Source organism: Hemitrygon akajei, unplaced genomic scaffold (assembly GCF_048418815.1).
Source record: "Hemitrygon akajei unplaced genomic scaffold, sHemAka1.3 Scf000034, whole genome shotgun sequence".
Lineage (NCBI taxonomy): Eukaryota > Metazoa > Chordata > Chondrichthyes > Myliobatiformes > Dasyatidae > Hemitrygon > Hemitrygon akajei.
In genome coordinates, this window is record NW_027331920.1 from 10972036 (window position 1) to 10986794 (window position 14759).

General features: G+C 43.9%; 1 protein-coding gene across 1 annotated transcript in view; it reads right to left on the reverse strand.

Moving 5' to 3' along the window:
- Positions 1-2742: 2742 nt before the first annotated feature.
- LOC140719991 (uncharacterized) overlaps positions 2743-14759 on the reverse strand; it is a 31127-nt gene continuing 19110 nt past the window's right edge. Inside the window, exon 6 of the mRNA XM_073034902.1 lies at positions 2743-3092. Within this exon, the coding sequence (XP_072891003.1) occupies positions 2743-3092 (350 nt within the window). The remainder of the gene's footprint in view (positions 3093-14759) is intronic.

Here is a 14759-nt window from a genome sequence, read left to right on the forward strand (position 1 = left end):
AGTGGACAATCGACATTTTGGGTTGAGACATTCCAGATGAAGGATCTCGCCCTTCTCTTGGGCCTCTCTTTTCAGAACTTGTCCCTTTCAGTCCGGCCTCAGAAGCTCTTCTCTCCGGCTTCATTTCTGTTCTGCTTCTTCTTTAGCCCATCACGTCTACGGGTCGCCAACAGCAGCTCGCCAGAGACCCCAATCCAGGGCCTGGGTTGATCGGCCCTGTGGCTTCTTTTTTCAGCCACGACTTCAATCGTCTTCCAGGGGATGGTCCTTCCGATCCCAGGAATGGTCCTTCTGATCCCAGGGATGGTCCTTCTGATCCCAGGGATGAGCCCATTGGAGATTCAGTTGATGCTTCTGTCGCACTGATTTTTTTTCACAAGCCCAACCCTCCTCTTTTCACAGCCGGGCTTAGGCAGTCCAGGGCTACGTTTTCTTTACTGTTCCCACCTGTTAAACATTTTTCTGATCCCACCCTGATATGGAAATAGCCACATTTTTCCCCAATGAACACATCCAGCAAAACCACGGTCAGTGCCCGACACTGCAGCGTGCAGGGGATCAGCAGCTCCCCGAAAGTGAAAGCATTCTGAATCAGGAAAGTGCTGGAGTTAACATGGCTTCAAAAGGACAGGTCAACAGTTGGAACAAGGAGGAAATTTGTCCCGTCTGTCTGGATTTCTTCACCGATCCGGTGTCACTGGAGTGTGGACACAACTTCTGTCGCTCTTGTATCATACGGTGTTGGGAAAGGGAGGAGAGAAACTCCTGCCCGGATTGTTGAGAGGTGTTTGCTGACCGCACCCTCAGGGTGAATCGGGCCTTAGCAAATCTGGCTGAAAAAGCTCCAAATCAAAACCTGAATCCGAAAGGGAAGGAAATAAAACTTCACTGCGAGGAACATGAGGAAGAACTGAAGCTATTTTGTAAAACGGACAAGACACTTATCTGTGTGATCCGTAGAGATGCGCAGGAACACAGAGAGCACCGCTTCATGACGATTAAAGAAGCTGTTAAAATCTACAAGGTAAAATCAACCTGAATTCGATACCGACCCCATGGTCAAGTTTATCTCCAAAGTCCGACCTACCGCAACACGAGCCTCTATATCCAACTTATCCTGACATCTTTCACCATCTCCAGCCGGATTCTACCACCAAACACATCTCTCCCTACACCCAGCCCACTCAGAATCGCTGTCTACATCACTCCTTTATCCACTCGCTCCTCTCCCTCCTGGCACTGACACCTGCAAGCGGGACAAGTGCTACACCTGTCTCCTACCTGTCTCCTGCTGCTGTTATGTACTGAACCAGAGGTGATTAGGTAAAATAACCCTTAGGAGACAGTGCTCACAACATGACTGAGTTCAACTTGAAATTTGATAGGAGAAAGTAAAGTCTGATGTTGTAGTATTTCACTGGAGTAAAGGAAATTACAGTGGTCTGAAAGAGGAATTGGCGAAAGCAAACTGGAAGAAGATGCTGGCAATGATGACAACAGAGCAGAAATGGTGTCAGTTTCTGGGAAAATGAGGAAGGTGCAGGATCGATGTATTCCAAAAATAAATAAATACTCAAATGGTAAAATAGTACAACTGTGGCAGACAAGGGAAGACAAGCTATTGTAAAGGCAAACAAGAGGGGCTACAACAAATCAAAAATTAGTAGGAAGACAGAGGATTCAGAAGCTTTAAATACCTACAGAGAGGAAATAAAATAATCATTGGGAGGAGAAGAATGAAATTTGAAACCAAGTTAGCAAACAGTATCAAAGTGGATAGTAGAAGTTTTTTTTCCAAGTAGGTAAATAAAAGAGATGAGAGTGGTAATAGGATCACAAGAAAATGCGGCTGGATATACATTAACGGGGGACAAAGAGATGGCAGATGAACTAAATATTTTGCACCAGTCTTCACCGTGGAAGACACTAGCACTGTGCCAAGTGTTGAAGGGTGTGAGGGAAGAGAAGTGAGTGCAGTTACTGTTACAAGGGAGAAGGTGCTCAAAAAGCTGAAAGACTTAAAGGTACATAAGTCACCCGGACCAGATGAACTGCACCCTAGTGTTCTGAAAGAGGTAGCAATAGGCATTCTGGAGGCATTTGAAATGATCTTTCAAAAATCATTTGTCTCTGGCATCTTGTCAGAGGACCTGAAAATTTCAACTGTCGCTGCAGTCTTTTAGTAAGGAGGAAGGCAGCAGAAAGGAAATTATAGACCACTTAGCTTCACCTCTGTGGTTTCAAAGATGTTGGGGTCAATTGTTAAGTATGCCCATATGGAATACTTTGTGACACAGGACAAAATAGGACAAAGTCAGTATGGTTTCCTCAAGGGAAAATCTTGCCTGACAAACCCGTTGGAATTCCTTGAGGAGTTACAAGTAGGATAAAGGGGATGTAGTAGATCAGGGGTGTCATTTTAGGTCACGGGCCGGATTGGGCAAAATGCAGCTTCATGCGGGCCGGAACAGTCGGGTGCGTGCGAACGCAGCTTTCGTTGCCTCCGTTCTGTCTCTGCTATAACTACAAAGTGGTTCACTTCACAAATTCCGTTTCTTATGAAGAAGATCGCCGAGCAAGCACTATTTTTATGATTGGTATTAACTTACAGTCGTAGGCTACAAGAAAGTTGTGCTGAGGGAGAGAAGAAACGATGCTACGTTGACTGAGATTGTGACACTCAATATTTCATAATGCATTTTGCTTACATGTCGCAGAGCATCAAACAGTATCACTCATTTTTCACTTGCTGCTTCCAGACACCTGACATCTGTTGGTCTTAACCAGCCTGTCAACATCAGGCACCAGTTTCTGGGCAGTTCCGATTTTCATAATGTCATTTAGATGTTTGTGTGTCAGCTGCGAGCGCAGTTTGGATTTGTTAATGTTCATTATGGAGAACGCCTGCTCACAGAGATATCTTGTCCCGATGATGCAAAGGATCTTTGAGGCAAAGTCTGTCATCTTGGGGTACATTGGTCCGAGGTATTGATAGAATGAGTCCAGACTCACAGTCTCAAATTTATATTTCAAAGCCCAGTTACACTGAATTTCAATTAGTTCCTTTTGGAGTTCCTCCGGCACATCTGATGCTGCGGTGACGGCAAACGCCAAGCAAAATAGTGAGAATTCCTTCTCGAGCTGACTGAAGACTTGAAAATGATTCTGAAACTTACTTTCCAGCCGTGATATTTTGTCCTTATAGCTGTCCATGTTGTCATTATTACCATGAGCGACACATACAGACTGCAAAGAGGGGAAATGAGCTGGGTTGCTCTGGGATAGTTGCATCTCTCACAGGCTTAATTTAATTTGAAAGGCACAAATGCTGTTGTAATATTCGGTAACAAGGTTGTTTGGGCCTTGCATGTTAACATTAAGCACATTTAAGTGCTCTGTTATATCCACCAAGAATGCAAGATCGTGAAGCCAGTCTGGGTCATCGAACTCTGCCACTGGCTTCCCTTTCTCATCGATGAATAGTCAAATTTCTGCACGTAATTGAAAGAAAATGTTTGAGCACAACACCTCTGCTCAACCAGTAGACTTCAGTGTGGTAGGGTAGGCCGTGTCCAATATTACTTTTGGTGCCAAGAGTTGCGAAGGTCGTGTTTATCACCCCCCCCCCCCCCCCCGCTGTCTGCAAGAATATTCTCAATATTAAACCAGTCCACGGTACAAAACAGAGTGGGTACCCGTGGCACTTATGCATTATTTCTACTTCTGGTCTTTTCTGCCCCGGTGTGCATACGTGTGACTAATCAATTTGGAGTCGATCTCACCTTTTATGCGGCCGAGGTAGTATATGTTGGGCTTATATAGGTTGGTGACCACTACCCTAGAAAATGACACTGGAGAGGAGAAATGTGACAAAGGACGTGGCAGAGGTACTTATTCAATATTGTGTGTCAATCCTCACTGTGAATGATAACAGCTGTACGTCAGAAATGTGAGAGTGTCAGGGGAGAGAAATGAGTGCTGTTACTAATACTAAGGAGAGAGTGCGTGGGAAGATCGAAGGTCTGAAGGTACCTGGACCAGGTGGACCACACCCCAGTGTTCGGAAAGAGTTAGCTGAAGAGAATATGGGGACATTAGTGATGATCTTTCAAGAATCACTAGATCATTCAAGATGACTGGAAATTGCAAAGGTCACTTCACTCTTTAAGAAGGCAGAGCAGCTGGGGAAAGAAAATCATAGGTGAGTTAGTCTGGATGTGGTGTGCTTGGGAAGATGTTAGAGTCCAGTGTTAAGGACGAGCTTTCGGGTACATGGAGACACATGATAAAATAGAGCCTTCCCTTAAGGGGAAATCTTGCCTGACAAATCTGTTGGAATTCTTTGAGGAACACAAAGCCAAGATAGACAAAGGATGATTTGGATGACAGAATTCTTGCCTTTGTGGCCAAGCTTGCAGACGATATGAAGATAGGTGAAGGGGCAAGTAGTGCTGCAGAAGCTCAGAATCTGGGGAAGGACAGAGACAGATCAGGAAATGGGCAAATACGTGATAGATGGATTATCGGGTAGGGAAGTCGTGCATGCACTTTGGTAGAAGGAATAAAGGCATAGACAATTTTGTAAACAGGGAGAAAATTCAAAAATCAGAAGTGCAAAGGGACTTGGGTGTCCTTGTGCGGGATTCCCTTATGGTTAACTTGCAGTTTGTGTCAGTTGTAAGATCGGCAAACTCAATGTTTGCTTTCATTTTGGGAGGATTAGAATACAAGAGCAAGGATGTAATGCTGAGGTTTTATAAGGCATTGGTCAGACCACACTTAGAGTATTGTCAGCAGTTTTGGGTCCCTTATATCGGAAAAGATGTGCTGGCATTGGAGAGGGTCCAGGAGGTTCACAAGAATAATTCTGGAAATGAAACAGTTAACATATGAGACATATTTGTTGGTTCTGGGCCTGTACTCATTGGAGTTTAGCAGAATGGCTGATTTATTATCCCCCTCAACCCTATTCTCCCGCCTCCTCCCCATAACTTTTGAGACTCTGACTAATCAAGAAGTTTACCTATCAACTTGTGCTTTAAAGATCACACATGAGAAAATCTGCGGATGCTGGTAATCCAAGCTACACAGGTCCTGATGAAGGTCTTGCCTGGTCTCCTGTCTGGAGAGAGTTGATGTCTGGAGGATGTGGGTGGGTCGAGGACCAGATGGCACAGCCTCCGACTGGAGGATGAAAATCTGCGGATGCTGGTAATCCAAGCTACACAGGTCCTCATGAAGGGTCTTGCCTGGTCTCCTGTTGGAAGAGAGTTGATGTCTGGAGGATGTGGGTGGGTCGAGGACCAGATGGCACAGCCTCCGACTGGAGGATGAAAATCTGCGGATGCTGGTAATCCAAGCTACACAGGTCCTCATGAAGGGTCTTGCCTGGTCTCCTGTTGGAAGAGAGTTGATGTCTGGAGGATGTGGGTGGGTCGAGGACCAGATGGCACAGCCTCCGACTGGAGGATGCTCATTTAGAACAGAGATGAGGAGGAATTCCTTTCGACAGAGAATAGTGAACCTGCAGCAGGCAGCTGCGGAGGACAAATAATTGAGTATATTTAAAGTAGATTAACACACACAAAATGCTGGAGGAACTCAGCAGGCCAGGAAGCATCTATGGAAAAGAGGAGACAGTCAACGGCTTGGACTGAAACCCTTCATCAGGACCTGTGTTGCTTAAGGATCTGTGCATTTTCATCCCGTGTCCTAGTGAGGGGTTGTGGGCGATTGGGTTGTGGGAAAGGGGACAAAGGAATACTCATCCCCCATCTTTGTTCCCCTCCAACTTCTCATTACGTTTACACACACAGTTCACCCACAGGCATTCCACCCCTCCCCCACCTGGTTCTGGTTCAATCACCCGTTCATCTCTCCCCTACTGGTTCCCATTATCACCTTCTTTACTATCTTGAACATTCAACTTCCCACTTCACACTCAATGCATGTGAACATTGAATGAAGGGCCTGTTCCTGTGCTGTAGTGTTCTATGTTCTCTGTTCCCTGTTTAGAAGAATGGGAGCAGATCTCAGGGAAACATGAAAGTCTTTCAGGGATCAACAGGCAGGATACAAGGAGGATGTTTCCCCTGTCTGAGGAGTCAAAGGTCAGGGGTCACTGTCCGTTTGGAATTCTCAGCCCAGGGGTGCGTACAGCATAGAAATGTTCCCTTTGACCCATCACCTCTGTGCTGATCTATTTACTCATCTGCATTCATGCGATTGGCCGGCATTAGGTCAGTCTCCCTCTGTGCCTTGCCTATTGAAGTGTCTGTCCAAGCGTCTCTTAAACACAGAGGACTGGAGGCCTGTGACCTGCAGAGGTCGGTGCTGGGGACACGGTTGTTTGTCATTCATATTAATGATTTGTATGAGAATGTAGATGACACAGTTAGTAGGTTTGTGGGTGACACTAAAATTCATGGTATACTGTAGAGTTGGGTACAGTGACAATGTTTTAAAATACATCTTGCCAGGGACGTGGATAAGAAAGGCGGAAAGGAATAATGGGCAAATGGGACCAGCTCATTAAAACAAGCTGGTCAGCACGAACAAGTTGGGCCAAAGAGCCTCTGTGACCTCCTGTTTAAATCCATTCACTCAACCCCTTCCCATCTTAATCCACCCCTTTCCCTGAGACAGGTTAAATGGGATAAGTGGAGGTGGTGCTGACTGGAAAAGACAGTGAAGATTGTTCATTAAGTTCATCTGCCATTTCTTTGTCCCCCATTACTACTTCACCAGCATCATTTTCCAGTGGTCCAGTGTCAACTCTCATCTCCCTTTCACTCTTCATTGCCTTTTGTTGGATTTTAAGAGCATCCCAATAATCCAACATCCCACTCACCTTTGCTACCTTATATGCCATTTCCTTAGGCTTAACACAGTCCTTAACTTCCCTTGTCAGCGACGGATTCCTACCCCTGCCATTTGAGAACTTCTTCGGTGGGACATGTCTCTCCTGCTATTCCCACATCCGTCAGCCACCTCTGTTAATCCGTCATCCCTAGAGTAACGTCCCAATACAATTGGGACGTTTCCATTATTATATGCCTTTGCCTGTTCAATACTGTGAATTAATTTAAAGTCAGTCCTATAACTTAATAAAGTTTTTATCTGAAAACTATCAACCCCTCAAAGATTGTACTGAAGGCTGCATTTGATTTTTTTCACCCATATCTGCTTCGCACTGAAATAGTATGTGTTTAAAAGTTTCATAATGACAAAATGTACACGACAGTGATATGAAGCAAGGTTAGCAGAGCTGGGACTTTTGTCTTTGGAGCGTAGAAGAATGAGAGGGGACTTGATAGAGGTCTACAAGATTATGAGAGGCATAGATAGGGTGGATAGTCAGTACCTGTTTCCCAGGGCACCAATAGCAAACACCAGAGGGCATAGGTACAAGATTAAGGGATGGAAGTTTAGGGGAGACATCAGGGGTACGTTTTTTACACAGAGGGTTGTGAGTGCCTGGAATGACTTGCCAGGGATGGTGATGGAGGCTAAAACATTAGGGGTATTTAAGAACCTCTTGGACAGGCACATGGATGAAAGAAAATTAGAGGGTTATGGGGTAGTGTGGGTTTAGTACCTTTTTTAAGGATTATCTGGGCTGGCACAACATAGAGGGCTGAAGGGCCTGTTCTGTGCTGTAGTCTTCTATGGTTCTATGGTCCTATGACACAGAATGAAGTTTTCTAATTAGATACAAGGCATAATTAAGCATAGTGTTGGCAATTCTAAGTCGTGTCAATATCATTCCTTCCCTTCCTGTTTTAAGCCCTTCTTCCATAAACCCAACTTGTTTATGTATTCTGTAAAGGCATCAGTCCTTATGTCAATTTTCCTACAGATCTTGCCATAAGTCCTGAATTCTTAACCCTACCATCCCCTTAGCTTCTGATTTGCGAAGTGGAATGTCTATATCCACAGTTGAACTTCTAACAGGTTTTGTTGCTAAACAGTCAACCCCATCATTTCCCTCAACAGTGCGATGTGCAGGGCCCATAAGGTGCAGACATATGAACCTAACTTTGTATATGAAATAATGCTTGATGAGTTTCCAACAGTCAATCTGACCTACTGCTAGAATGTCCTGTTTTAAGGCTCATCGAAACCGAAAGAGAATCTGAACAAATTACAAGTTTGCAAGGACCAATTTCCTCCACACACTGTAACCCTAAAATCAAAGCAAAGAATTCTGCTCCATAGACCCACAAATGGCTGGTAAGTGATTTCGTTATCATTACCTGCAACTCAGGCACACACAAAAAATGAAAACAGACGCACCAACATTCGCAGTTAAATTATGTTTTAATCCATCTGTAAAAATGCTGACCGTATGATAATAACTTTCATTAATATACTCGTGAACCAACAGACTCTCAGGCAGAACAGAATCCAGTTGTGTAACCTAAAATTAACTACAGTCATTGGAAAAAACAAAATGGGGTTACCGAGAAAGCTACGGTGGAACATACTGTATCATCCAATACACAATTATTTTCTGATCGGGTGCTTCCATTTCAGCTTATTATCCGTCCACATGTCTGGAAATCTTACCACTGACACCTTTTAAGGAGTTTGACCATATCATTTCCAATCAAGTGCAGGTCCATTACTCCTGTCTGTAAAGCACATAACTTGTGTTTTTCCTACTGAAAGCTTAAATCCCATCTAGTCGCCGACTGTTCGACCTTACTAATTGCTAAAGCATCCTATATACAGTGAAAGTGAAATTTCTACCTCTAATCCATAAACCTCCATCATCTGCATATAGTGATTTACACAATGAAAAACCTGTCTCAGAGAAAAATATTATTAATTATAATATAAAATAGTAAATACTGCCTGTGGGATCCCAGTCTCTATCTCATAACAACCTGAATATAACTTTCCCACCCATACCTGACACAAAACGTTCAATTAAAACAACTCAAAGTTAGATAATCGCCCCTCCATCCTCATTTCCACAATTTCATAAAAATTCTTTCCTTCCATAAATACCATCTGCCTTTTGAATAGTAAAAATACTGCTGTTACAACATCTATATTTAACTGGCTTTACTAATACCATCTTCCAAATATAAAAATGAATTCAATGTCATACTTGCCCATCCATACCTTTACAAGATGTACAAATAGAAACAATCAGAAAAAATGGTACAATAGCCCTCTCAATTGCATTTCCAAAAATTAATCAAAAGTCCATCCTTCAATAAATATTATTTGCCTTTTCAATATCAAAAATATTGCTATTACTACATCTTTATTTAACTGTACTTTCCTAATATGATCTTCGAAACCCAAACTGATTCCAATGTTATTTAAGGCAGAGATTGCTAGCTATTTGAGTAGCCAGAGTATCAAAGGTTATGGTGAGAAGGCGGGGGAGTGGGACTAAATGGGAGAATGGATCAGCTCATGATAAAATGGCAGAGCTGACTCGATGGGCCGAATGACCGACTTCTGCTCCTTTGTCTTATGGTCTTATTTTACCGTTCCAAATTCCCCTCTGATAAAATGTGAAATTACCTCTTTTATCGAAAATATAATTCAAACACTCGATTACCATACATTCCACAAGTTTACATAAATGAGACTTTAATGATATTGGTCTACAAGAAGGAGGATCAGACGGGGAGATCCAGGTTTTAGAATGGGAACTACTACAACCATTTTCCATGAGAAAAGTAGATGGCCAAACCTCCAAATATGATTCAGAAAGTTAATATTTTCACAAAAGAAAATTACATACATACCTGTTGAATCAAGATTTTTTACAAGGTCATGATACATTTTATTCCCATTCACAACACTATACTCTGCCCCTTTCCTTATAAAACTGACAACACCACCCCTCTACCAACTAACCTGTCAAGCCAAACGACAATATAATCCTGCACAGGAATAAAACTTAAAATGTGGAGGTTTCCTGAACAGATATAACATCGGAATAATCTGACAAATCAGAAATAAACTGTGAGCAATAATCAGGCTTCTTGTATTTCACTTCAATACTTCAATCCCATTACATATCTTCACAAGTAGACTGGGATGCAGAAACCCCCCACAAATCAGAGCTTCATTCACAGCTTCCCACAAAACACCAGTTACACAAAGATACCTTTCTGCAGCTTTTACAATAATTTTAATTTCCTCAGTAGGGTGAGATGTCTGATCAGTACAATTCACCACATTGGTTATAAACATCACAAACTTCATTTTATCCCGCACTGAAGTATCTTTGCTGAGAGAACTGTGATGCCGGCATATATCCACTGACGTCACAGTCTGTTCTCTCAGTGGGATCACTTTATCCAGGTTACCTGCTCTGCTTGCTGTACTTGTCCTTGAACAGGCCCTTCTGCTCACTGTGTTGTTCTGAACCAACTGAACTGGTCACCTCATGCCTTACTAAACCAATCCCTTCTGCCTACACAAGGGACACATCCCTCCATTCTCCTCACATTAACGTGGGATCTAATAGCCTCTATCACATCTGCCTCCACCACCACCCGATATTCACTCCAGACACACACCACGATGGGAATGAAAAACAAAACTTGAAACGCAAATCTCCTTGAAACATTCTGAGTCAGGTTTTTAACATTCTTGTCTTTTCTAATTGTTTTGTTTTTCCAACAGCAGCTATGCAGAGAGAAGATACAAAATGCACTAAATTACAAAATAGTTCAATATAGCAAAAAGGACCAATGAGGATGTGTTCCCCCTTTCTCCTGAAGTGCATGTCCACTGGCATTGGACATTTCCTCCTTTGAGAAAAAATCCCGGCTGTCCACTCTGTCTGTGTCTCTCACATTCCTGTAAAACGTCTGTCAGATCTCCTTCAGCCTCCGCCACTCCGGAGAAAATTCCCCGAGATTGTCCAGTCTCACTTAATCCAGGCAGCATCCTGTTAAGCCTCTTCCACTCACCATCCAAAACCTCAGCCTTATTCCTGTATTCGAATGCAATTCTCCAGATGTGGTTAAACTAGAGATTTATACAACTGCAATATAACTGCCTGACAATGGAACCACTATCTGGGAGTTATGAACTCGGATTCTAAGATCCCCTTGTAGATCAACACAGTTCAATCTCGTCCCATGAATATAACAGCAACAAGATAATGCTGACGCTTTATAAGACACGAGTCAGGCCACACTTGGAGTATTGTCAACAGTGTTGGGCCCCATATTTCAGACAGGATGTGTTGTCATTGGAGAGAGTCCAGAGGAGGTTCAGAAAGATGATTTTGGGAATGAAGGGGTTAAAATATGAGGAGCACTTGGCAGCTTTGACCCTGTGCTCACTGGAACTCAGAAAAATGCGGGGCATCTCATTGAAACCTACCGAATGTTGAAAGGACTGGATAAGGTGGATGTGGAGAAGGTATTTCCTGTGGTGGGGCACAGCCACAAAGTTGAGGGGCCACCTTTTCAAACAGAGGTAAGCAGCTTATTTTTTTTTTATTAGCCAGGGAGTAATGGATCCGTGGAATGCTCTGCCACAGATTGTGGTGGAGGCCGATTGTGTGGGTATATTCAAGGCGGAAGTTGATTGTTTCCTGATCGGTCAGGGCATCAAAGGATATGGCGGGAGGTCAGATATCTGGAATTGAGTGCGATCTGGGATCAGCCATGATGGAAAGGTGGCTGACTCAATCGGCTGAATGGCCTAATTCTGTTCCTATGCCTTATGGACATGAACACAAGCCCCCTCAATCATGATGAATCTCCTCTGCACTCTTCCAGCACAAAACAACCTTTGTACAGAATGCTAAGCGGAACTGAATGCAACTTTTCAAGAACGTTGTCAAGTCAGGCAGCATCTGTTGAGGGGAATAGAGTCGATGGTTGGGACAGAACCCCTCCCTTACGGCACTAACACAGGCCCTTCGGCCCAACCTTTCCATGCTATCCTCCTGTCCATTTAAACTAATCCCTCTGCCTGTCTTTGACACAGAACACAGAAATCTACAGCACATTACAGGCTCTTCAGCCCACAATGTTGTACTGACCATGTAACCTACTCTAGAGACTGCCTAGGATTTCCTGATCGTATATCCCTCTGTGTTTCTAAGCTCCATGAACCTATCTAAGAGTCTCTTAAAATATCCTATTGTATCCACCTCCACCATCACTGCAGGCAATGCATTCCATGCCCCCACGACTCTCTGTACAAGAAACTTGCCCCTGACACTCCCTCAGTACCGACTTCCAAGCAGCTTAAAACTACGTCCCCTCTTGTTAGTCACTTCAAGCCTGGGAAAATGCCTCTGGTTATCCACATGGTCAAAGCTTCTCGTCATCTTATTACAATTACTTATGTACAGGTTAGGAGAAATATAGCTTCAACATCACCTCACAGTTCTTGAACTCAATCCCACGGTTGATGAAGTCCATCACACCAGACGCCTTCCTAACAACACTGCCAACCTCCACAGCAGCTTTGAGTGTCGTATGGACATGGACCCCAAGATCTCTCTAACCCTCCACACTGCCAAGAGTCTTACCATTAATATTATATTCTGTGTTCAAATTTGACCTGCAGAAATGAATCTCTTCATCTGTGTTGAACTCCATCTGCCACTTCCCAGTTCTGCATCCGAGGCGAGGAAATAGATTGCTGAGCCTCTGGCTAGGATCATTATGTCCTCATTGTCCACAAGAACGGTCCCGGAGGATTGGAGGGAGGCGAATGTTGTCCCCTTGTTCAAAAAGGGTAGTAGGGTTAGTCCGGATAATTATAGACCATTGAGCCTTTCATCTGTGGTGGGAAAGCTGTTGGAAAAGATTCACTACAATAAGATCTATTGGCATTTAGACAATCATGGTCTGATCAGTGACAGTCAGCATGGCTTTCTGAAGGGCAGATCGTGTCTAACAAGCCTCTTTGAAGAGGTGACCAGGCATATAGATGAGGGTAATGCAGTGGATGTGATCTATAAGGTTCCACACGGTAGGCTTAATCAGAAAGTCAGAAGGAATGGGATCCAGGGATGTTTGACCAGGTGGATTCAGAATTGGCTTGCCTGCAGAAAGCAGAGGGTTGTGGTGGAGGGAGTACATTCGGATTGGAGGGTTGTGACTAGTGGTGTCCCACAAGGATCAGTTCTGGTATCCCTACTTCTCGTGATTTTTATTAACGACCTGGATGTGGGAGTAGAAGGATGGGTTGGCAAGTTTGCAGAAGACACAAAGGTTGGTGGTGTTGTGGATAGTGCAGAGGATTGTCAAAGACTGCAGAGAGACATTGATAGGATGCAGGAGTGGGCTGAAAAGTGGCAGATAGAGTTCAACCTGCAGAAGGGTGAGGTGGTACACTTTGGAAGGACAAACTCCAAGGCAGAGTACAAAGTAAATGGCAGGATACTTGGAAGTGTGGAGGAGCAGAGGGATCTGGGGCTCATGACCGCAGATCCCTGAAAGTTGCCTCACAGGTAGACAGAGTAGTTAAGAAAGCTTATGGGGTGTTAGCTTTCATAAGTCGAGGGATAGAGTTTAAGAGACGCGATGTAATGATGCAGCTCTATAAAACTCTGGTTGGGCCACACTTGGAGTACTCTGTCCAGTTCTGGTCACCTCACCTTAAGAAGGATGTGGAAGCATTGGAAAGGGTGCAGAGGAGATTTACCAGAATGCTGCCTGGTTTAGAGAGTATGGATTATGATCAGAGATTAAGGGAGCTAGGGCTTTCCTCTCTGGAGAGAAGAAGGATGAGAGGAGAAATGATAGAGGGAGAGTTGATATTAAGGGGAATGGATAGAGTGGACAGCCAGCGCCTCTTCCTCAGGGCACCAATGCTCAATACAAGAGGATATGGCTTTAAGGTAAGGGGAGGGAAGTTCAAGGGGGATATTAGAGGAAGATTTTCTACTCAGAGAGTAGTTGGTGCGTGGAATGCACTGCCTGAGTCAGTGGTGGAGGCAGATACACTAGTGAAGTTTAAGAGACTATTATAGACAGGAATATGGAGTAATTTAAGTTTAGGGAGGCAGAGTTTAAGGGTCGGCACAACGTTGTGGGCCGAAGGGGCTGTACTGTGCTGTATTGTTCTGTGTTCTATCTATTTCTCTCTGGAATCTCTCTTTTAATTTAATTTTTTATTGAAGGCACGACACAGTACAGAAAACGTAATCCATTATATTTTCCTCCATTTTGCTTTTATACCTTACAACACCACAATGTCATCAGTGGGACCTTCTGGGAGTTGTCGTCATTGGTCCTCGCTCACTCTCTGTCAAAGCCTGTTTCGTCAGCCACGACAGACATCACCGAAACAGACTCACCGAGGCGCGAAGGGGAATCATACCCGTCCTTGTGGGCGCCGAGGCCGGAGACACCGACAGAAGCGATTCGCTGATCTCCGCCATGGCGATGGAGCGGAAGAGGAGGGGCTGCTGATTGGCCGATTTCCTCCAGCCTATCGTACCTCAGACATAACACTGACCCCTGCTGTCATTGGCTGTAGTGCCTGTCGATCAAATGGGAACTCAGAGGGTGATTAATTTATGTGAACGTCAGTCAGCCTTCCTGTCTTTATGAGTTTGGATTTGGATCTATAACGGGACAGGAAGCAAATTGGGAGAAATGTGAGTTTTTATGTGATGGCGCATCAGTCTCCAAGTTACATTATTAACAATAAAAGGGCAAAGGCCGTGGTGAGGAAGGAGGTGATTTACTGGAGTTTATATGGAGATAATATTGGAAGGGATATCAAACTTGGAATTGTTTGGGATATGATTTAGA